Source organism: Limulus polyphemus, unplaced genomic scaffold (assembly GCF_000517525.1).
Source record: "Limulus polyphemus unplaced genomic scaffold, Limulus_polyphemus-2.1.2 Scaffold849, whole genome shotgun sequence".
NCBI lineage: Eukaryota > Metazoa > Arthropoda > Merostomata > Xiphosura > Limulidae > Limulus > Limulus polyphemus.
Genome location: NW_013666459.1, coordinates 292,802 through 318,944, shown reverse-complemented (window position 1 = coordinate 318,944; position 26,143 = coordinate 292,802). Strand labels below are relative to the sequence as shown.

The 26,143-nt window shown below is 34.2% G+C and overlaps 1 protein-coding gene across 4 annotated transcripts in view; it reads left to right on the top strand.

Moving 5' to 3' along the window:
• The window catches only part of LOC106460855 (N-acetylgalactosaminyltransferase 7-like), a 46,427-nt gene extending 33,706 nt beyond the window's left edge, over nucleotides 1-12,721 (top strand). For all 4 annotated transcript variants that reach the window (XM_022387659.1, XM_013920599.2, XM_022387661.1 and 1 more), the window contains 5 exons: nucleotides 84-209; nucleotides 519-737; nucleotides 5,731-5,829; nucleotides 10,524-10,649; nucleotides 12,327-12,721. In XM_022387659.1, the coding sequence (XP_022243367.1) occupies nucleotides 84-209; nucleotides 519-737; nucleotides 5,731-5,829; nucleotides 10,524-10,649; nucleotides 12,327-12,461 (705 nt within the window). In that variant the 3' untranslated portion in view covers nucleotides 12,462-12,721. The remainder of the gene's footprint in view (nucleotides 1-83; nucleotides 210-518; nucleotides 738-5,730; nucleotides 5,830-10,523; nucleotides 10,650-12,326) is intronic.
• Nucleotides 12,722-26,143: the final 13,422 nt, after the last annotated feature.

Here is a 26,143-nt window from a genome sequence, read left to right as displayed (position 1 = left end):
GAGACTTGGGATGAATTGCAATTGAAAATATATGATTTTGTCTATGAAATCATTTGACTGAATGAAAACTCACTAAATTCCAGATCTGGCAATGTGGAGGGAGCATCGTATGGGTACCATGCTCAAGAGTGGGCCATATATATCGTGGGTTTATGCCTTATACCTTTGGAAAACTTGGTCAGAATCGAAAAGGTCCAATTGTTACATTAGTAAGTTTTGTCTGTCTTCTTATGTACCAACTGTAAAGTAACTTTATTATTTTTTTCCCCCAAGATATTTCAAAATTCTCTTTATACAAACTGAAACCAAGAAGAACATTGCTGGAACACTGATGAAAAAAGTATAACATGTCTGGAGTTTAGTTCACACCAAAAGTTAGATTTTCTTTTTTTCTCCTTTTTTTTTTGGTGTTTTGTTCACTTGTAATATGTGTGTGTCTGTGTGTTTATATTTTAGTCTATTACTTTTTTAGTAACATTTTATCTTTCATATTTCTGGATGAACTTGTTTTTACACAGAATTATAAAAGGGTTGTTGAAGTGTGGATGGATGAATATAAGGAGTATTTCTACACTCGGGTACCAATGGCACGTCAGTATGATGCTGGTGACTTGTCTGAACAAATTGCTCTTCGTAAGCAGTTACAGTGTAAAGACTTCAAGTGGTATATGAAGAATGTTGCTTATGATGTGTTATACAAGTTTCCCTTGTTGCCAAAAAATTTGCACTGGGGTGAGGTGAGTTTTACTTTTGTATTTGTTATACAAATTGGGTAAATGTTACTATCTAGTATGGAATGTGCTATACAAGTGGGGTAAGTTTTACCATCTAGTATATAATCTGTTATACCAATTAAGGCACATTTTACTTTCTAGTGTGGAAGGTGTTAGACAAGTGAGATAAATTTTATATTATATTATAGAATATGTTAAACATGTGAGGTAAGTTTTATTTTATAGTATAGAATGTGTTATATGATTAAGTATTACTTTCAGGTATGGAATGTGTTACACAAATAAGGAAATTATTACTTTTTAACATGTAATGTAATATATGAGTTCTAGTAGTTTTCTAGAAATTTTTGTGGATGAAATTACTTACTTTTATATAGGAGGTTACAAATCAAATTGTTGCCCAAAAACTTTAGCAAGAATAGGTTTAGATTATTCGGATATGGTGTTTCCCTCTTCTCAAAAGATTAGCTTTTCCCATTTTGTGCTGCATTCTATATGCAAATGTTTTTATAACGCATGCCACTAACCTTTCGTACCCCCCCTATTGGAACCAAAGATTCCAACATGTCTCTCATGCAAATCATCGTGTGTCTCAATCAGTATGTTCACACCCCACGCTTCACCATGGAATCCTACTACTCTTCGGTGGGCTCTTTCTCTGAGTCTCTGGATAACCAAGATGGACGTCTCCAATGCTTATCTGCATATTCCCATATCAGGGTGTTTACATCCTTATCTTCGGTTTCTCCATCATGGGGTGGTGTACCAATTTCGCGTCCTATCCTTCAGGCTGGCTTCGGCCTCTTAAGTTTTCTGTCAGGTGGTACAAACCTTCGCTCTACATCTTCATGCCCTGAGGTTGCACTTTCACTTTTACTTGGAAGACTAGATTCTTCTCACTCATTCTGAACTAGAGTTAGCCTGTTATATTCGTCAGCTCCTCCTTGAAGCTGCTTGGATGGGCTGGTTGATCAAATTGGAGAAGTCCTTCCTTCATCCTACCCAGTACCTCGTTCATCTGGGTGTTTTCTTCAACACCCTTCTCAGTCAGGGCAACCTTCTCCTCTCTGACTCTGTTCTGTGGAACTGGTCATTCAAAATGCCCTGTCTCCTCTTTCACTTTATACTCACAAGGTTCTATTGCTTTTGGGGATGTAGTCTTCTATGACTCCTCTCATACCCCTTGGCTAGGCTCATGTACGATCCTTTCAGTGGGTACTCCACAACCAATAGAACCTTGCTCGGGATCACCTGGATACTCCTATAACCTTTCCTTCCTTCCTACATTGTGGAAGATCTCTGATGGTGGTTGGATAAAGCTCATACATCTCCAGAGATTGTCTGGTCATGATCCTTTCTGAGAATTCAACAGTGGTAGTTAATATGAATCACCAACGTGGCACCCGGTCGAGATCCCTGTGGTTTCTAACATTAGATCTTCTCTTTTGGGCCCATGATCATCACATTCATTTGATGGCGTGTAACATATCAGGTGCTTTAAACCTTGTGGTGGATCGTCTTTCCCGACCCGACCAGGTTTACCCGATGAAGTAGTCCCTTTATCCCTTTGTTTTTTGGTGGCTTTTTGATTGGTGGGGTATTCCTCATATTGATGCATTTGCCACCACCCTCAATCACCCGGTTCCCCATCCTCGATCTTTGGCTACAGATTCCTTCAGCCAGGATTGGTCACACAAGTTCCTTTATGTTTACTCTCCTATCTGATTACTTCATCCATACCACTCCATGCAAAGTCCTTCTGATTGCTCCTTACTGGCCCAATCCACTGTAGTTTCTTTGATTACTCCTGCTACAGTTGCTCACCCCATCCCTCTTCCTTTATTCCCTGAACTTCTTCGTCAACCCCAGTCCCTAGTTCTGTATCCTACACTTCACGTCTGGCTTTTGTCCAGTCCCTAGCAAGGAGATCTGATTTCTCACGTTGAGTGGCATCTCATTTAGCTTGTACTGTTCTCCTTCATCCATGGCTGTGTATCAGTGGAAATGGAATGTTTTTTGCACCTGGTCCCTGGCTCGGGGTATCCTAGCTTCTTGTCCTACGGTTGCTGGTATCTCTGAGTTTCTTATGTGGTTTTGTGAGAAGGGATCTTTGATCTCCTTGATATTGGGTTATCGAGCAACCCTATCCCATACTTTCCATTTTTCTCGTTACTGCAGGGTCTTTCTTTCTCCTGCCCTTACCATTTTGATCCTTTTATTCTGGATCCACAGACCCTCTAGGTGTCCGGTACTTCTAGATTGGGACATTACCGTGGTACTACATTCCCTTACTTTAACTCCATTTGAGCCCATTGCCTCATGCTCTTTGTTTCACCTATCCCTTAACCTTTTAGAGACGGGTCACAGGTGAAAGGCCATGTCATCTCATTTGCAGACTCGTATTCAAAATTTTATTGAACTACTATTTCATGAATTTATGTCAATAAGTTTTGGTATCAAACTGTAGATTATAGTTCAGATTTTAGTATTATACATTACCCAATTTCTTAATTGATAAGTAAATATTAAAAAACACAGATAAACATGGATTTTTGTGTGTCACATGGTATGTTGAATGCAGCACTGGTTCAGATTAGATGTTTGTGAAGTCAAGACACTAAGTCTGTACTTTTGTACAAATTAGAAACTAAACTTACTGACATTGACAAGCTAGAATATAAAATAATAAGGTCTTATCCTTTCTATTTGCTAAGATATTGTTCATGTAATAAATCAAACACCTTGGCACTCTGCCCACCTCTTTCCATTTTTAGAAACACTTATATACACTAACTTATATATATATATATGACATGTATAACCAATTGGAAGCTCAGAATGTCCCCCTAGTGGCTTTCTCAGCCATTTTGAATTCTTAGGATGCCATTTCTTTCTTTTGAATTAATATTTCAAGGAGGTAGGTTGTGTCTTTAGTGTTCTCCAAATTTCATATTTTTTAGACTAAAATACATCTTAGTTACTAAGCTTGATAAATTATGGTGGAATTCTATGGTATTGATGTAGTAATTTATGATCTTTTAGTTATTCAAATGTATATATAAAAACCTTAGAATTATTTTGTTTCATATCCTCCATGTGCAAAATTTTTAAACGCTTAGCAACCTACGTTAAACAGCAACCGAGTACAATGGTCGTAAAAGAAGAAATAATTGTTTGCTTTACTTCTTTTCCTACTGTTCTATGTTTTAAGAAAAATAAGTTTAAGAACTTATTTCCAAATAGCAATAATCTATGTACATATATAATGTATAATAATTGAAATTCGACTGTATTTTACAAAATACTAGTCTACTAAAACACAGCCAAAACAAGTTAATTGATACGGTAACATGAGAGCACACGAGTCGTGTCATTGTAACTTCTGTATTGTTAGCCAGGCATGGCTCAAAGTCAATATAATAAAATGATAAATATATAAATGGATAATGTTATGAGATTTAAACTATTTAGTCTAAACATTTGTTTTTGTGTTATAATATGTGTTCATTCTAGAATGAAAGAGTCATAATTTATATTTATTTCCTAATTTAAAACATAAATTGTGTTGCACTCTTGGTTTCACTCAGAGCCAAATCTCTGAGCTACTTATACCACTGACTGTGAAAAGTAATTGTTGAGGATTTCAGTCATGCTAAGAGCTGCTAAACAATAACATACAGTAAACCTACATTTTTATTCAATAAGTTACATCACATTTTGAAATGTCATTTCAAAAGTTAATGTTAAGCTTTGCCTGTGTGCACAGCTTTTCAAACACGAGACATACGAACACTCAGACATGATTTGCAATATATATATAAAGTATATTGCATCATTATTTAATCTCCTTCTAAACCTTTTTTTTTTTAACTTTTCAGTCAACACAGAGGTTTAGTATCATTTAACCACAGATACACTTCCTCCAGTCTTGTGGCAAAATGTTTACATATTCAACCCTGCTCAAAGGCTACTTATTTTGTGCATATGTAGCTGCTGTAATTAGTAAAAACTTGCTTCAAACAAAAACCATTACTGGTATCTCACATGAGTAGTTAATGTAAAAATAAACTATTGTAAATATAGTAAAATAGATAACTTAAAGTATTAGTAGAAAATTACTTGATTCTCTTAAAAACATCCTATGGTTGAACTTTAAAAACTAAGAATTTCTATTCTCATAGTTTTAATCTAGTAAATTGTAAAGCTGCTTTTATAAAACTAAACTTGAATTTGGTAATAGGTTATGTTATTGTTTTTAATCAGGTATTTTCAACCTGAACAGCATCTTATGCAACACCTGGGCTAAACAGTCAGATGAGATACCCTTAAATTCAGGTATTGCCATCCCTAATTTGGAACTGTAGATCAGAGTAAGGGTGTAAGGGAAGCCAGTCAGCAGCATCCACTACCTACACTGCTTTGCTTAACTTATTAATGGGATTGACACTCACCTTTTTTAACATGCACACAATTAAAGGTGCAGAACAGATTTTGCAGCAGCCTGAGTTATAAACCACTAGGCAACCTGACTCTAATGAAATAAGATTTTTATTACTTTTGGAGTGATTAGAAGAAAGAAGACAAACACATATATCTTCATTATAAACACTTGACTTGGATATCAGTAATCTTTAATAATTTTTTACATTGGACTTTTTATGATTTGGTATTTGTACCTATAGTAACATAGTATGGTGATCATATTTATAATAAGCAAGCATTATAAGTGAACACTGATTGGAGGACTTATACTCTTGGATAGTTTAGTGGTATAATGCTGGCCTAGAGGTCCTGGGTTCAAGTCTTGTTCCTGTAGTCATTTCTGACTTTTCTGCTTTTTCAATTAAAAGTTAAATTTTAACAGTAGATTAACACAGAAAAATGATTATATTATCAAGTACAAATTTTTCTTTAGTATGAATAACATTTAGGTAAAATTGTTGATATGATTTAGAACTGTTGGGAGAAGAAGAATATATAGAAATTTCTTTTATAGGTCCGAAGTATGTTGACAAGCCAATGTTTAGATCCCATGAGTTCACAACCTCCATCTGTTGTGAGCATGAGTCATTGCCATAGCTCAAGAAGCAATAAGGTAAGTGATGATTTATCAAACATTGTATATTATTATCACATCCAAAGTTTAAAAGTATGCATATAGACTACTAATAAACTTGTATTTCCGATACCATATCATATGTCCGTTCACAAAAAACTTTCTCAACTTGTACAAAAGAGACAAAATAACATGTCACAAGGTCATTTTCTGCCCACCATTGAGAGGGAGGTGTTCTGCTGGACCACTCATAGGTATACCTCACGGTCTTTTGCTTCATAAATATGCTTGTCCCAGACCATACACTTATGGACTAACATGAATAAAGTAGACAGGGATCGTTGCCCCTCTCTTATGATGTGTGAAATTTGACACTTATCCTACTGCAGATCTGATGTACAATTACAGATGCACCAGGTGTTGGAGGATGCATTCCACCAGTGTGGTGGTTCTGCTTTTCAATATGGGGTATCATGTTCACCCATTGCACTGTCTCCAGTGCTGTGGTCCTCCAGACTCTCCAATGCATTATTTCCCTCCTCTTTCTAGTAGAGTGTGTGAGTCCTTGCCACTGGGGTGGTGGACCATGGAGGTCTGTCCTCCTGAGTGTGCACAATACCACTCAGTTTGAGAGTAGGATGGTGGAATTCTTTGGGTGTCAATGATTTGATGCCCTTCCTTCAGTAGATCTGATGTACAATTCCAGATGATGCCAGGTGCACTATGTCATATATATATATAAATGAAAGATTTACAGACAATGCAGTTTGCCCCTCTGGCTGAGATATTCCTCCTTCCTACCATCCACTGGATGTCGATTACCGGGGATCTGGTGTTGGTCAGAGACAGTCCAGCTACATAAGTCCTCATGTGTTTGGCTGGTACTCTCCTCATATCAGGGACTGGACAATAAATTCTCAATGCCACCAGTTTTGGACTGGAGATGCAACCTCAGAATTGCTGTCTCTCCTCCTACCATCCACTGAATGTCAGTTGCCAGTGGATCTGGTGTTGGTTGTAGCTGGATGAGATACATGATTTCCCCCTGGTGTAAGGCTGGGTACCTCCTTCATATTGTGAACTGGATGACCAAATTCCCAAAGCTGCCAGGTTTTGGACCGGAGATGAACACCCAACTGGGCTCTCCTCCTTCCTACCATCTGCTGGATGTTGGTTCCCAGTGGATTTGGTGTTGGAGGTGTGCACACGTGGAGACGGGTTCTTGGTATGGAATCTTCTCTTCCCTGCCGGTACCCATTTTTGAGGTTAAAGGTAGAGGACCTTCTTCCTACTACGGACCTGATGTACAATTTCTGATACCACCAGGTGTTGGTTGAGGTTTAATTCCCATTTACAGTCTGTCATGCCCTAGCCACTCTACACCAGGGGATTTCAGTATTTTTCTATTTTTTGGAACCCCTCCAAGTTCCCACCCTTTACGTTTTGGTGACACATTACTCAAGGGCGAAGAGTACACCTTGCTCAGAAGTAGTGTGGTCTCCATAAAGGGAGATCATCCTTTCACTGGCCCTCCAACAGTTCAATGTGAGATTCTAGCTTTTTGTGAGTGGAGGTAAGATATTGTATCAGAAGTTAATATTTTCCTGAACTGAAAATGTATTTCTGATAGATACGTACCTCTTATCACATTTCCCACCCATCCTCCCCACTTCTGATGTGAATTTGTTTGATTAGTTATGACCAATCTCAAAGTGGTTAACATGTTCATGATTAGAGAGGGTGCTAGTTACGATAGGGGTATTGTCACACTCGTATTGGTGGAGGATTGCTGCATGATCATTTGCATGTTAGTATGCAGTAATAGAAGTAACAAGGCTAGTGGTGAGTGAATATTTGTGACGATAGAAGGCACTACAAGTCAAGAAAGCTTTTTGTGAGAAGAGGTATCTGTCAAGAATACATTTTCAGTTTAGGAAAATGTTAACTTTTATTCTCTCATCTCTATTTTAAACCAAGATATTGTCAAAAAAGAGTTTTAAACTTTGCACTAAATCTAAGTATCACTGTGTGATATAATGTCATGCTATAGGGGACTACAACATAACTTCTAGTATCTCCTATGCTCTAGCTTCTAACAGATAAGGCTTGTCAGAGGAGGTAGAGAGTCCCAATGCCAAAGCACTATCGTCTGGGAAGGGAAGGGAGGAAGAGGGAAAGAAAAAGGAAACAGAGGGAGCAACACACACACACACACACATACTTTGGTAGTATTTTAAACCTGATTGAAAAAATTGTGCATTTCATTACATCTGACAGTAATTTAAGGAAATATTGCATCATGCATTACAGGGCTCAAAGAATTGATCATCCTAAACTGTTTCTCAAAGTGATGTTTTACAGCTTAATAATATATATTTCAATGATACAATTCTTATCAAAATTGTTTTCATACCCTTTGGATTATGCCAACTTTAAATACTAATGATAGTGGGATAGGGACAAGGGTGGGGTGGGATAAAGGAATAGGTAAAAACAGTAGTATTAGATTTGAAAAGTAAACTTGAAAGAAAGTAGCATTGTGCCAAAACTTTGGCTAATAAAAAGAATATGAGAGGGGGCTCGTATTTTCTATGATAGGCCCTGCTAACTTGAAGTTTTGTAGCTCAAGGAACACTAGTTATTTTTCATTTTAGCCATTCATTCTACAATTTTTAAATAACTACACAAGTAATTGGTCTGATGGGATTTAATATGAGGGAATTTATTTGGTGTAATGACTATACTGTATATTATGGAAATTATGTGTTCTCTTGGTTTATTTAAAACAAATTGAAACATTATATAACAAAAATATTGCATTTTTTTAAACTAAAGTGAATACCTTTCCAAATAAATACTAGACAAACATTGATACAATATAAGCCTATTTGAAGAATTGAAGATTAACACCTACAAGTTTTGAAGGCCTGGTCAATGCTTTATTTCAGACGTTGAAACCAATAAATCTAGTCAATAATCTTATATTTATGGGTTCAGAGGCTTCTCAGTTCAAACATAGAACAGTTTGCCACTTTTACTGTTTAATCAAATAATATACTCTGAAAACATTGGCCCGACATGGCCAGGTGGTTAGGGAGCTTGACTCCCAATCCGAGGGTCTCAGGTTTGAATGCTGGTCCCACCAAACATGCTTACCATTTTAGCCATGGGGCCTTTTAATGTGATGGTCAATCCCACTATTCATTGGTAAAAGAGTAGCCCAAGAGTTGGTGGTGGGTGGTGATGACTAGCTGCCTTCTCTCTAGTCTTTCATTGCTAAATTAGGGACAGCTAGCGCAGGTAGCCCTCATGTAGCTTTGTGCGAAATTCAAAACAAACAAACCAAAGCTGAAAAATCATATGTGAATGACATTATAATATGATTTTACGTAGAATAATCAGTCTTTAGAAAGTTAAAAAGGAATAATTAGTATTGATGAAAAATAATTTATTCACTATTCCTAAAGCACTCGTTTGATTTATTAGAAATAGGCATTAAAATCAGGTAAAACAAAAATCACCTACTTTTATGTTCAAGTACCATTATTATGGTAAATTCCCTCTTTGATTTATAGTTTAACCTGAGTAGATCAACATTAAGCACTTTCTATTTATTTAATTTAAAAAACTGTTTGTTACTATGTTACAGTTCTTTTATTATTTGTGTATATAAACTAATGACTGAAAATGTGTTCATTAGAGACTTGTAATTTGAGATATGGCCAGAAGAGAGAGTGTCCTACATTAACAGTGATTACAGCTGATATAATATTAAAAAGAAAATGTCACACTATTTTTATTTCTCTTGTTGTAGCTATTTATAAGTGAGTGAAAAGTACATATATACACATGTAATTTGTAGATGTTATTTATTAGTTAAAGTATGTAATATATGTATCTACAGTAAAATAAACAAAAAACAGCAGAAATGTTTGTGTTATGTATGTACACTGATCGCTAAGAACCAAAAGCTTTGAGATGTTTAGTTGCTATATAAATGTATAAAATGTGAAAGCAAGTTATTTGTAAACAATGACATTTTTTTTATTTGGCATTTAGTATATACATATATGTAAAAACAAAGAAGTAAATGCACTCAATGTTTCTGAAAAGTTGTGAAAAAGTAGGCCTCTAGAATATGCAAATATGCATAAACTTGTGAATTTTTGAAGGCATGCTCCTATCCGTACTTATTAAGGTATTGTTATGGCCTTTATTTATTCAATTCCAAAATTTCAGGTTTTTTTTAAACCTCTAAATTCAAAAATAGAAGTTCATTGTGTCATTTCTTAGAATAATAGTCTGTCATCAATAGTAGCTTGTAATTACAAGCAGAAAGCACTTCTCATGTCCTTAAAAATCATTATTTCTTGTAAGTAGTATCTGACTTTTTGACATTACATGTAAATCCTGTACTTTGATGTATGTAGTTTTTCACAACCATGACACATTTCTTTAACTGTGTATTAACAGAAATCTGTAATACATATTAGTTTCTTAAGCAATATGATCTATATTCAGATAAGACTTCAAATTGTAGCTTTTATTGATGTTTCATTAATAATTCATCTTAGTATAATGACTATAGCAAATTTTTACTGACAATGTTACACATGATAAAGAAACAGACCTCTGTCTGTTCTTATCTACTTACTTTTTTCAAAATGTTGAAATTTATATCTGACATTTAAGATTCTGTTTATCTAATTAAACATAACATTGTATACCACTAGATATTCAGACTAAATGAAGAAGGCCAGCTTGGGGTTGGAGAGAGATGTATTGATGGCGATACACATCACATCAAACTTGTCTTCTGCCGTTTAGGGACAGTTGATGGTCCTTGGCAGTACAATGATGTAAGCAAGAGTTATATAATTAATTGTTTTAAGAAATGTAACTTTTTTTATTTGCATTCAATTTTTCTGAGTTTTTTATTTTTAATACATTAGAAACATGGTATTGTCATTCTTAGATCTTAAACAGCCCAATAAAAGTGACCACATTAACAAGATTATAAGTTTAACTTGTGTATTTTTCATGTACTTTATTGATAAAACATTAGCACTTTAATGGAAGTCAGTAACAATCTGTGACACAATATTCAGTAATGAGTAACATTTATTACCTTTGTGTGTATAGTGAAATAAGCAATGGAATAAACAATTTGTCTAGTCATTAATGTTTTTTAAATTTATAGCAGAGCATTGATACAGGATCTTCGTTCATTGAAAATATATGCTGTATTCTTGGCTAAGAAATTACCACATATCAAAACTGTATATGTCACCCATGATTTGTTTCTGTATGAAAAAGCATTTAGAAAACACAGGTTTTAGAGGATTTACTGTTGAAAATACTTTTTGGCCCCATAGGTGTAGATTGTGCATAGGAATGATTTCAGAAATGTGTTGAAGCTAATTGCTTAAAACTACAGATATTTTTGTAATAAGATTTTGTTTTTATCATGACAAAGCATGTCTAAAAAAATTGTTCTTAATAGGACAATTTTATCAGAATAAAGGCTTTTTTTGTTAAAATGAAAAGTCAAATGATATTTCCTAGTAGTTCACACTATTGGTGAGGAGCAGTAGATTGAGGGCTCATAACTACTGCTGCAACATTACTAATTTAAAGTACTATTTGTACTGAAATGAAATAATGTTAATAAAGATATGTTTAAGATGTTTCCTTTCAGGTTTGGATTAAAACTATAGTATGAGAAATAAATGTCCCATGGAAAAGATTAACTTCCACCTCTAAGGTACCATGCATACAACTTTGTAAAAGTACTTTTAAAAAATGTTGCTTTATAATTCCATTTCTTACACATCTGTTTCCATTTAACAGATATCAAAACTGGAAAAGAAATCGTTAGATCAGACTTAATATTATATATATTTATAGCCTAAAGTCTTTCGGTTTTTGATAGAAATTGGATTCTATTTACTATACGCTATTTAACCTATATTTAAGTACAATCTTGTGAGACTATGCAAACTTTTTGAAATTTTGGGATAATTTGATCTCTTGTGCAAAAGCATGAGATATTATGTTAACAAAGTTAAGTCAAGCCCATCCTTTATATCAAATGTGTATAATGCAAGAGTAAACACTGTAATACTGAAATTTACTGTTTAGATTCATCAAAGGGCCTGTCATTGTAGGATTGGCTCATGATTAATGAGTTGACACATGTTTTGTTTCATTCGTAATACTACTCAATCTATTCCCATAGCTCATTTTTCATTACTTCTTATTTAGTTACTAAATTTATGCTTATGGAATATAGTAGTAAAATTTCAAATTGTATGGAAAATGCCTTTGTATTGTATATTTGGCACTTTGGAATTGATGGAAGGAAAAATAGGAAAAATTAAAAATATATGAAATTGGTTATCTAATTCTTTCATAAGTATAAGTCACAATTAATAGTTATTAAAACATTACTGATTATTTTGATGTCTAATTTAACTGTAATTTGGAATTTATTTTTACTTTCTGGATTGTGACAATCTTTTTATCATAACATGCAGAATACTAAGATGTTTTACCATCGACTTCATCGAAAGTGTCTCCACCTAACGCAAGAGAGGAGCCAGCTTCATCTGCAGGAATGTAATCAAGTAAATAATGGGCAGAAATGGATTTTCAGAGAGCTTAAAGTTTAAGTTACTAATGGTTTGAGCATGAGAGACATTCCTAGCTGTTATACTAAGCAAAAAAAAAGGGTTAGTTTAAAACAAATCTCAGTTAGAGGTAAGGTACAGGAAGTACCGGCAGAGCAAGTACATACGATTTTGTAAATAATTTTCTTGGGAGATCTTGTATTTGTGCAAGAATATGTTTCAAGTGATACATGTTGAAGTGATGATAATTGTACAGAAAAAACACGTGTGTGTGTTTAAATAATAAAGACTCCATATGCAGAGATCCTGAGGAATGAAAGATTTTGTAAATCATAATTAATGACTTTTTTTTTTGAAACATTTTCTTTCAGTTCATACAAACAACAGTGATATAGATGCAATAATCTCTGCTTTACAAAGAATCTGCTTTAAGATAATGTTCTTTCATAAGAGTTTGCACTACTCTACTCATAGTAGCCACACCATCGTACCCTTGACCAATGAGCTTTCCTTCGATTTTATACTGCTGCAAATGCTTGTACAGAACAGTGCAGAATCCAGTTGCAGTACTGTCACTAATTTCAACAAATGAGGTGAATCTTTCAAACGGTTGGCTGTCTTTTACATACTGCAAAATAACTACAAACTCGGACCTACATGAAATGTCAGTTGTTTCATCTGCTTGAACAGATACATAACTTACATTAGAAATTTCTTCCTTAATTTCATTTTGTTAGACATTAAGCATGCAATCTAGTAGCTCATTTTGGATGGTCTTTGATGTGGTTTTCTCAATAAAAATATTTTTTCAAGTGGTGTCTAAAAGGCTGTCTAGCTGAGCCTTTTCCTCCAATGAGTCTAAAAATATTCCATGATTATTTGATGCTTCTGATTCATCATGCCCTTGTAATGCAGTTTCGTGTGTCCCACAAAATAGTATTGTTTCAATGATATTTTTTAATATGGGCTCATTTTTGTCTATTACTTCATTGTGGTTTTGGACTGACACACAACTGGCTGAATCTAATTGAGCCAAAATATTCACTGAACCAAACATTTTATAAAAGCTAAGTTATCAGTATGCTTTAAGCTCTTTTCATGATTGCAGATTCTCTCTCTGAAAAAGTTTGAGACGTGAGCAGCCAGTCTTTGTCTATAAGCTCTTGCCTCCAAAAAGCAAGTAGTAAAAGCAAAATAGTCTTTTTTTTCTTCACTTAGGTAAGCCATGGCTTTTTATTGAACCAGTGAAGAGCAAATAATCTTTTTCCACCTTTATTATTTGAGCTCATAAAGAAATCTCTTAGTTGTTATGGGCCTAACTATCTTCTCCTCCATTTTCAGTATTCATTTTGGCAAGGGCAAAGCTAATTTGTATCTCTTAATTTTAATTTAAAAACTTTGGGCTAGTAGGTCTAGGCCTAATGCCTAAATAAATATAAGCTTTTGCACAAACGGACATGGTCAGTAGCACACAAACTTTAGCTTTAGATCGTTTATATTTGTCAAACAATTACACTGTCACTTTTAATATACTTTAATGATTTATCTTTTGATTATCAACAACAGCCAGAAAATGCTAATCACTGTATGTGTTCAACTTATAAACAAAAACGAAATGCACTTCCTGGCATTGCTGCTCCAGTGGGCTATCCTTCATTTGCCCCAGTCTCCCTGCTTTGCTTGCAGCTCTGCCAGTGGTGCTGTGCTGCTAGTGACTTGATGTTTTTGAGAATTGAAGAATTTCAATTTCCATTTAATATTTTATTTTATTCTTTAAATCAAAGTTAATTAGCGATTAAGATTTTTCAACCACTATTTTTGTTTAAGAAGCATAACATCTAAAGTATATTTTTAGAAATTAATTTATTTTTATGTTATTGAGAGTTGAGATATTTTTACTGCTGGCTCTCGTTCAATTGCCCCAGTTACAGTAAAGTAATCAAAAATGTTATATTTCCATTTAGCACAGAAGTATAATGCAATGAACAGGAGTATATTGCATATTGTACTATAAGCTCATAACAGTATTTACTAAAATATTATATTTTCATTGAGCACAGAAGTATAATAAGATGAACAGGGGTATAGCACACATTGTGCTATAAGCTCATAACAGTATATACTGTTTATATAATTAAGATTTTGTATTATCATTATAAAATATGAGTTCTTAGCAGTAGCAAAATCAAACGTGCTGTTGACTTTACAAAAAACTGTTTAGTTTTTACAGGAGGGGCACTGCCCCTAAGGACAAGCTGCCACTGAGGATGATTATGATCTCAGATACTTGTAATGATGAAGTATGCTTGACTTGTTGATGTTCTAAGAAGTCTTTTTTTATTACCCCATTTTTTAAGATTTATAATGTAATGAAAAAATTGTAGTTATGATCAACGAGTGGGAAATGATAACACATATAGCACTTGTAAAGTATGTTATAAAACTGTACTAAGAAACAGATTACATTCTTTTCCCCACATATCTCTCAAAGTGGAGCAAGTCTGAATTTAAATTCGACTTCATCTGTGCAAGACTTTATCTTGAAACATCCATAGGCTCCACATATTTTTAGATAAATAAAGCTTATGTTGCCTCATAATAAAACACACATTTTCAGATGAAATAAAAAAATTACTTGCAGTTCATTTTCTTAAAAATTACACTTTTTTTTTAATTAAAAGGCATTTTGTATTTAAAACTATTTTTCTTTAAGCATGAAATTATGCTCAGATCACCACTGTGTTTAAAGACAGAGTGAAACTGGTTGTGTAATATGCAAGTCATAAGGTAGTATTTAGTAGTTTTATGTCAAGGTTAATAACTGCAGTGTTTTTTACATTCATTCAGCTTTTAACATACATAGCAAGTTGGGTTTAACTTTATAATTAATTTACAGTTATTAGGTAGGTATATAGTTATAAAAATTGGCATTTTAATCAGAACAACAATAATATCTTATATTTTTTTTACATACAACAAGTAGAAATAATATACATTGTTTATGATACTAAAACTTTTAATCTACTATATAAAAATGAAAAGCTGTCCACCTATCATGCAGATATCTTGGCCATTGTAGTACCAATCAACATGCAACTTGTACAAAATTATAGCACTTTTTGTCATGACAAGTAAGTTTGGCTTTTTAGAATTCTTCTTATATATATATATATATATATATATATAATGGGTAATGTGCTACTTTGGGCATATAATTAGATTTGAAGGTTGGTTGGTAGAAATCGATTTGAGCAAGAAAATTGAATCGGGTATAAGTGCATCCCACATTTGGTATTGCTGGTACACAAAAATCATAATCTTTGGCTGAAATTCCCATTATGTTTGCTTGGTTGTCAAGGAGACACAATGATGCAACATCACCAAATTTTGTTCAGTCAGAACGCTTGGCTACAACTCTATAATAACTTGCACGTTTTTACCTGCAGCACATTTCAGTTTTGAAAATGCCCAATTAAAATGCACTTCTTCAGCTAAGCAGGCTAATAAAGCCAAAATCAGGAAGACAGTCCAAAGTGAAGACCCCAAAATTCATAATAAAATTCACTGTCTTTATCATTACAATTAATAATTTGCAGGGTCATACAGTTGACCAAGTAGGAATATGTCTTTGAGAATTAGTTTTTTTTGCATGTTTCAATCTATAAGGACTTATCAAGAAGAACATTTGAACATATACAGAAGTCAAAATGCTAATCAAGTAATACATAAAGGAGATGACCAAATATACATAAAATTTGTTTTCATGAAGTACTAGAAATAAGATAGTCTCTCTCCACACACATATATTGTCACTAGAATATAATTCATTTTTATAAAATATGTTCATAAAAAAACATTTATTTAGATATAATTTTGAGAAGAAAAATTATTCATAATTTCCCATCATATGACGTGCATTCAACTTTTACTGCAATAGATTTCATTAATTCCATTAAATGTGAACTCATTAGTCACTAATAGTTTTACATAAGCTGATTGTAATACAATTTACTGAAAAAATGATTTTAAAGGAACTAAAAGAATGACATTAAGTCGTATGAAGTTGAATTACCTATTATACTATTAGCAATGCAACACATTGGGGCTACAGAACTTTTTGTAACTGGTAACTTTCATTGCAGTCACAAAACATATAAATGCTTTGTTGAAAAACTTTTCTAAACTTTTTTTTTACTCAGTATGAGTTACCTCTCAGTTCACTTAACATTGTGCTTTATGAAACATTTTTAATGTGTAAATCCTTTCACAGTCTACTCTGTGAAACATTAATGTCTAAATCCTTAACATTGTACTCTATGAAACACTCTTAATGTCTAAATCCTTAACATTGTACTCTGTGAAACACTTGATGTCTAAATCCTTAACATTGTACTCTATGAAACACTCTTGATGTCTAAATCCTTAACGTTGTACTCTATGAAACACTTAATATCTAAATCCTTAACATTGTACTCTATGAAACACTCTTAATGTCTAAATCCTTAACGTTGTACTCTATGAAACACTCTTAATGTCTAAATCCTTAACATTGTACTCTATGAAACACTCTTAATGTCTAAATTCTTAACATTGTACTCTATGAAACACTTAATGTCTAAATCCTTAACATTGTACTCTATGAAACACTCTTGATGTCTAAATCTTTAACGTTGTACTCTATGAAACACTTAATATCTAAATCCTTAACATTGTACTCTATGAAACACTCTTAATGTCTAAATCCTTAACGTTGTACTCTATGAAACACTCTTAATGTCTAAATCCTTAACGTTGTACTCTATGAAACACTCTTAATGTCTAAATCCTTAACATTGTACTCTATGAAACACTCTTAATGTCTAAATCCTTAACATTGTACTCTATGAAACACTTAATGTCTAAATCCTTAATGTTGTACTCTGTGAAACACTTAATGTCTAAATCCTTAACGTTGTACTCTGTGAAACACTTAATGTCTAAATCATTAACATTGTACTCTATGAAACACTTAATGTCTAAATCCTTAACATTGTACTCTATGAAACACTTAATGTCTAAATCCTTTCACATTTGCAATTTTTCAGATAGAAGTTGATTAGAATTTCTAGTTTGTTAATAATAATGTTTGTTAACAGATGTAATTGAAAGTGACTTTTTTATCCCCATCATAAACAAAAATATTCATAAAGACCAATTAAAAGTAAAAATAGTTTTTTTTAATTAATACTACCTTTCTTTATGAAAAATATTTTTTATTGACAAATGTTTCATTCGATTGTTTCCACAATTTATTTTATCAAACTCTGATGTTACTCTCTAAATGTTTAGCATGAATTAAAATTTAACTTGAATCAACTGTGCTTCTGTTTCCTAACCATTTACACTTAGTAAATAACTAAGTCTAGCCAGCTGACTAACAGCAAATCCAGTCACTGTAACTGAAAAGAGTTGACTCACTGAGGCCTTGTTTAGTCACACAGATATATTTATATAGTAATGATATTTTGGTATTTTATTTGTTAAAAACTATAAGTATATATTTTTAAACAAAACCAGGGACTGAGTAAGGGCCTTTGTAGTATTTTTAAGGTTATTTGTTTACATTTGTTATATGAACTATATTCATTACATTAACACTCCTCTTTTATAAGTTAACCTAAATGCTGTGTTATGTGATTTCATGAAATAATGATATATAACTTTCCATTGTGCATCATATTAGATTGTTGATGCAGCTTTGAAAGATATTTCTGTATAAGTAGATGACAATGTAATACAGGCACTTTGACTACATAATTGGCCGTGTCATAAATGTATGCATTATGATTTAATTATATATATATATAATTTCAGAGTTAATTCTCAAATATCTATGGAAATCTATACAATTAAAGCTTTACATCTCACAGTATTCAGTTTTAAAAAATTAATTCTACATTAAACTATTCTACATTCCACTTGCAGAATGGTGATTAGTATTTAAGTAATTTCCATTTTATGGATTTCTCCTTCCTATCTCCTCTGTGGTATCTTAACATGCAACTGCTTTTACCTAGAGCAACAAGATAGGTCCACTGAATAGCATAGGATTTGACAATATACTTATTACAGTTCTGAATTTCTCTGAAATTGATTGAGTTCCTGAGAATGAAATAAAGAGACTGAACACAACAGACAGTCTTTATTTGATAAAACAAACACAGTGTGTACTTGCATGTTTGATGATTGATTGTCACTTTTACTGGATTATAAGCTGTTTTCTTTCCATAGAGTATTGGTCAACATCATATACTAGAGGTAAAAAATGCATGTTATTCTTATATACCACACATTTTTATAAAGATTTTTAAATTTCCAAGGACTTATTGTGACTTATTGGTATTCTATTTTGAAGCATATATGGGTCTGAGATTTTGATAATGTTTGAAAAATATATGTATATTTTGGTAAAAAAATGGTTTTTGACAAGTTTTTGCATACACTTCTTTTTCTTCAAAGTTTTGAAATATAATTTTGAAATGTAGGACCATGTTTTTTCTTTTTATAATTAAACTCAAAATATATCTTGTTTTATATCACCTTTGCTTCTGATTGTAACAACATAGAATAAACTCAGCCTAGAACACAAAGGGTTATAGGTTTGCTTTTTTCTATTTTTTAAGTATTAAACTAAATATGTACATTGCATACTTAGACATACCAAGAGTTTTTTATGTGTTATATAAAATGGCAGAAGACACTACTAACAGTGAGGGTACCCAACTGATGACCTAGGGCAGAGAAGGCATAGAAGCTTTTTGTAATTTACTTGCTACTCATAGTTAAGACTACTTGTTATTAATGATTTTTATTATTGTAGAATTTTAGCAGCTCTTGTGGCAGAAGTTATTACATAAAATATTTCTATCTTGGTACTTAAAAAATAAAAAATAAATCAGTTTAAATTAAATGTAATAGAAAGTGATCCTAATATACTATGCAGATTGTAACATTTCAGATCTATGTTATCTAACTATGTTGTGTTTTATGTAATATATTAAATTTTCTTTAAAAGTATTGATTTGTAATGACTGATGCTTTAGAAATATAGGTATTTTTTTCCTGCTCTTTCCTCACAAGTAAGAGCAAAAGATTTTCACTCTCTCCTGTAAAATGTATGATAAATATCCAAAATACAGAAAATTGTATTTTCAGTTAGCAATCTGAAATATTCTTGGTTTAATTAACAACCTGTGATAAGTATCAACTATTTTTTTTCCATTGATAATTTTTAATTAAACCAATTTATTTTTTATACTCATATGAATTCTTATCTCCACTGGAAAATTTTTAAACATTTCATTATTTAGTTTATTCAAACTTTACTGGACATAACTTTAGAACTAAACATAGTTTTAAACAAAGACATAAACTATATTGTATTACTTAAAACTTGAAAGAAAGCAAGTTTGTTTTGTATTTTTTTAGTAGCCCTAAAGGGAATTCTGTGTAATTATGCAAGAGTACTTATGTTAATACAGTGTAAAAATAAAATACATGAATTTTTTGTGTATTTATAATTATATTTGTGTAAAATATCAATTTTGATAATCAACATCGTAATCATAAAAATGTTAAAAATTCTAAGCCATACAGATATTTTTAATCTACACACTTATTGTTTTATGTGTGTGTATATTTTGTTTTGTTTAAGGATTTTTTGTAGAGAAAACAAAAAACATTAGAATAAAAAACTGTCTAAATGTCTTATTTTTTAATTCCTATCAATAAATTTCGTGAATGTTGTTTGATATCATAGACTACAAGAGGAAAGAAACACGTACATATTTATATACCATAAGAGTAACATAAACCTCTTAACTATGAAAGTAATTAACACTACTGTTGTTAGGAGAAGAATAAACCTATTGGTCATGAAAACGGTTAACACTACTGTTGTTAGGAGAAGAATAAACCTCTTAACCATAAAAACAGTTAACACTACTGATGTTAGAAGAAGAAATTTCTTAACCATGAAAGCAGTTTACACTACTTTTTTTTAAGAGAAGGTGCAACACCAACTTTAATAATTGTGTTTGTACAATAAATACAAACTAGTATGCCTTCCTAAAAGCCATGCCTTAATCTGTCTAATATTAATCTTTTTGTATAATTTTATAAATGAAACTCGTATATGAGAATGGTAGCTGGAATACTAAACACACATGCAAGAAGTTTTGCTACACTTAATAAGAAATTATTTCTCACATTATGTTTGATTCATCCTTTCTCTTACAGATGGAAGGTACTTCAAGGAATGTAAAGATGATAATGAAATCATAGTACTTTTTTTTTAAACAATAAAAAACAAATGAATGTCACAGAAGTAAATTGACAAATATCATGACTTCAAGAAAACCTTACACAACTTGCCAAGAATACATGATTGAGAAAGTGTTTCAGATAAGTTTTGACTTTAATTCATTTTTCAGATATGATTGATAATAGTTATTCAAACTCGAACATTTACTGAGAGAAGAGAAAAACAATTTTCTACCAAATTTCAACACAAAACACTAAGTAACAAAGGATAAGAATTACAGGTAACCTGTTACTGTAAACTCAGTTTCATCATCATGGCCAGCAATAGCTTACTTTGCACTCTAGGTAGAAATTAAGCTTGTTCCCTAATCATGCTGAAGCCCCCATTTATATGGTGCCTCAGACAGTAACCTATGTTGCCAATCCTTAACACTGACCCACTCACCATGAAGACCTCTCACCCTATGTCAAGCCATAAATATAGGAATATGAATATGGTGATCCAACTCTCATTGCTTGCACACCAGAGCTGTAAGCCAAAGCATCTAATCCCTAGTTACTAAACCTAACAAATCAATCGGAGGGAAGAGACTGTCATATATGAAAATATGTAAAATTAACAGTATTGCACTTGCATGAAAATAGAGGAATATTTGAAGTAAAAGAAAATTTAGTTTTCTAACAATCAGATTAAACTAGATATTTAAGGACCATAACATTCCCTTCTTTCACCAAATAATAATAGTTTCAGTGGGTTATTCTGTTCATTTTGAATCCAAAGTAAAATATGTACTAATCCATAGAAATTGCATGCAGCTACATAAAGTACAAATAAGTAAAATTACACAAAAAATACGAAACAATTAATATAAAAATACAATCTTAAATATACACACATATGAGCATGGCCAGGTGGTTAGGGCGCTTGACTCACAATCTGTGGGTCGTGGGTTCGAATCCCCGTCACACCAAACATGCTCGCCCTTTCAGCCATGGGGACGTTATAATGTGACGGTCAATCCCACTATTCGTTGGTAAAAGAGTAGCCCAAGAGTTGGCGGTGGGTGGTGATGACTAGCTGCCTTCCCTCTGGTCTTACACTGCTAAATTAGGGACGGTTAGTGCAGATAGCCCTCGTGTAGCTTTGTGCGAAATTCAAAAACAAACAAACAAACATATGAGCATAAACTGCAAATTCCAATACAGTATCTACCACCTCTCACACTTATAACAATTCTCGTTCAGTGCTGCCTTCTATATGCAAAAATATGTTTGCATGCCACGAGCCTTGAATTCCCACTTACCCCACGATTAATGTGGTTCACTGCATCTTCATATGTAAATCATCATGCGACAACCTTCCACCAATAGGAGCACGACATACCCTCTTAACATATGTGATTCCCTTTATTCGATTCTACTGAACTATCACTTCTCGTTAGGCAGTTGTTTTAAATTGTTCCCTTTTCATGCATTGAATTCTTGTTTTTATTTGCAAAGTAGTGCTATATTGTTTATTATTAATTTGCTACAGTTGATTCTCTGTAGTTTTTTCTCACAATAACTTATCTTTGTAAGTTATTTTGTTTTAATATTTTTGAATTATTCACAGTCGATTATAAATTCCGAAGTTCGTGTTATGACTTCTGATCCTCTTCGAATGTCGTTACACAGGCTTCAGGTCAGGGGATCACAGCTGATGATTTTTCGGTCAGCAGATAGGATCTTTATATATGAGTCGACCTTCTTCTCTCGACAATGTTCGGGTTCCTCTTTTATTATCCAAACCTGTTCATGATGAGGATGATTGTGACAGCCTTTTCCTACACCTCATTATGCCATGCCTTCCTAAGCCTCCCCTGTGGAATCTGCCAGGCCTCCCTCAACCTTTTTTACATGATTTCATAGGTGTGTGTGCCACTTTATCTTTCCACAGTTTCATATGATCTTGTTGGAGTACCTTGTTTTTCCTTCTTTACCTGATGCTGAACATTTTATTTCTCAGTTGAGGGCTGGAGATAGCATATCTCTTCTTCCACGAGCTTCTGATCATTATGGTTTGGCTTATCATCAGGCCAATCAACCTTTTCTTACTCCCAGCAGCTGGAGTCACTTTTGCCAGGTTGGGGGCTGACCCTGATAATCATCCATTTTTCCCAAGCCCAGTTTTCACGATTTTGTCTTTCCCTTACAGTGCTCCTATGGTACTTGTCTTCCATACACCCACTTTTTTGAGTCACTCCACTGATTCCTTGAGTGGTTTCAGAGGATACCGATTCCATCATTATCTCCACATTGGCGAGATTGTCCTCATCGGCCCTGTCCCTTCACACGTGGTTTTTTGCTGTTGGGATCTCTTTGGTAGGGATGCTGTCTTGTCACAGGTTCGTCTTCTATATGCTATATTTTATCTGGATCGATCTTTCCTACCCAAAACTTCGGCAGCTCGTGAGGAACATTCTTCCTTCTCACTGATTTCTATTCCTTTCATTTCCCCTTTTTATGCCCAGTCTTATCTGGATAGGCTTCTATTTCTTGTTTATGCTCTTTGTTGTTACATTGCTTGTGCAGCCTCCTTTCCTCTGTATGTGCCCTTTCTCCTCCTACCATTACAGGTTGGGTTTGTCAACTTATTAGACTGGCTTATTCCTCCCTGTCTCCTTCATCTTACAATCTGTTCCAGGTGTCATCGAATCAGATCAGGCACCTTACTTTTCTTTGGCATCTCACTTCTGTCGTCTGTTGGAGGAAATTCTTCCATCAGGCATGTGGACTACACCTGATATGTTCGTCTCCCACTACCTCTATCGGGTGGCTGTTTCTTCCTCATCAGAGTATCGCCTTCTGCTTGTCGCCATTCTCCAAACATTGGTGTAGCTGTGTCTTGATAAGTTATCTTTTCTATATTATATTTTTCCTTACAGTAACCTGTCCCTTTTTGGTCTTGGATTCCACTCAGTGGCGAGCATTGCCTATCCATGTATACTAGCTACCTCTCAAATTCTGCATTGTACAGCCATCAATAAGTCATTCCAGGGTATATTATCTCCTGCCTAGTGACTGTCACTCCACCTTTGTATGGTGGGTTCCACGGGTTGATATTTTGAGGTCCCAAATCGGATCATCCTGTGGACTGTGGTTACATTGGGCATTCTACTGGTGATACCCATGCTCCTACCTCTGTGCAGTCCTATCTGGGGTTGATGTTGCACAGGTTACTCCTGGCTATTCCTGTTGCTCCACCTCTATGAGGTTGGGCCCTAGTGAAGAATGATTTTGTATGGAGTAGCTTGTCAAGAGTTGTACAGAACATTCCAATGAAGTTGTCTCTGGGTGGTGGCTGATCCCAACAATCTCAGTGTATATCCATGGCTAATAAAGCACACTGTTGAGATGGGGTGTTCCACAAGATCACTAGTAGGTTTCCTTGTAATATATTTGCTTTATTAATATGCCCGTTCTGGATCTTACTAGCCTATGGAATTACATGGATAAAGCAGAAGGGGATAGCTGCCCATCCCTGCTGTCCATTCAACTGAATAAATCAGGGGCAGTCTGCTTTTAAAATTAGGGATTTTGTGGTCACCCGTTACATTGTCTCCAGTGTTAGTGTTCCTCAGGACTCTCCAATGCATTTTGTCCCCCTTGTTCTTCTAGTGGAGTATACGAGTCCCTGCCACTTTCCAGTTCCAAGCTGCTGGGGTGGTGGACCACGGAAGTGTCCTCCTGAATGTGACATTTTCATTTCAATAGAGAGTAGGGTGGTGGTTTTCTGCTGGTATACATGGTGTTCGATCTTCATATCATAAGCTCCACCTCCATGTAGTGGGTCCCAGAGGTTGATGTTGTGTCCAGCTCTTGTGTGGTTCTATCTGGAGCATGAGGTTGCACATATTTTATAGAGGCAGTCGACTTCTGCACAGTTGGACCCTTTTAGTTGGCATTATGCTCCAGCTTGTTTGTGGTCCTATCTGAAGGATGATGTTGCACATATTTCACAAATATGCTTCACCTTCATGCAGTGGGTCCCAGAGGTTTATGTTGTATTCAGCTTCTGTGTGGTCCTATTTGGAAGATGATGTTGCTTGGAGTGATGATTATCCCTCTGGCGCTCCACCTGAGGATGATGTGCACAGTGAAGAACCAGTCTGATGGGGTTTGGATTTGTTGTGAATCACTACATTTGGAAATCCTTTCCTACCATAATCAGTGGTTGGGTTCCCACATGACTGTATGTGGTTGTGGATTTGTGCCCTATTCTGCTCAACTTGAGGTGAAGATGGTGTGGACCCTTCTACCACAGGTCGAAAGATGTATGCCATTATGCTGCTTGGTTTTGGACTGGAGTTGACTGGCTGCATAGAGTATGATGCACCCTGGCCATTTTACTCCATGTGGTACATCATTTTTAGGTTTTTTGGATGTGCTGCTCCTACTTTCTGCCTGTGAATGCAACATCTATTTCCACACTAGACAAAGGGTATACCTGGTACAGAAGTGATGTGATCTTCCACGTGTGTTCCCCTCCCAACAGGGGTCACAATTCGAGGGTGTTTTTTGAATGCTTTTAAAGGATATTTCTCTTTATCCCTTGCAATCGTCTGTCCACTTTTTCAACGTGGGATTCTAGCTATATGTGTAAGAGGAGGTAAGATACTGTATTGGAAATTATTATTTTTCTACACTGAAAATATTTTTCCAATAGGGATTTACCTCATCTCACACTTCCCACTTTTCCTCCCCACTTAAAACCTGTGTTTCTCTTTTGCCTAATCTCGAAGTGATAGTTCAGTAGAATCGAATAGAGGGAGTTGCATGCTTCTGGAGAGTGTGTCACACTCCTATTGGTGGAGGGTTGTTGTAATTTGCATGTGAAGATGCAGTGAACCACATTAATTGTGGAGTAAGTGTGAGTTCAAAGCTTGTGAAATGCGAAATTATTTTTGCATAGATGATGTTTAAATGGGTGTGACAAGCAGAGAGGGCATCTTAAAAACATGTTAGATATATTATAAGACATTGCTTCTTCATAAGCTTTTAGTTTCCCTTCTCCTACAGCATTCATTTTTTATTGGTTAATTGCCAACATGCCTCTTGTGGCAAACAGTATCTTTGGGATTCTAGTCAACTCTTTTCACACTGCTGTTGTATATTCTTCTTTTGTGATCCTTGCCCAGACTGTCACTGAAAATGTGATCTGGACTTCCAAGTGTGTTTCATCACAACTTTGTGAAGGTTACCACTGGAAACTTGATAAGCATTTCTGACTTTGGGTGCAGGAAATGGCATTTTCCAAGGGTCAAAGGATTTACATCCATGAGGAAAAGTATAATGCCAAGGGTAAACGTCTGTCAGGGAGAATAGTTATCTCTCGGAGAAGTCCTCTCTTAGATGTTGGAATGTTTTTAATTCTTCTAAGATCT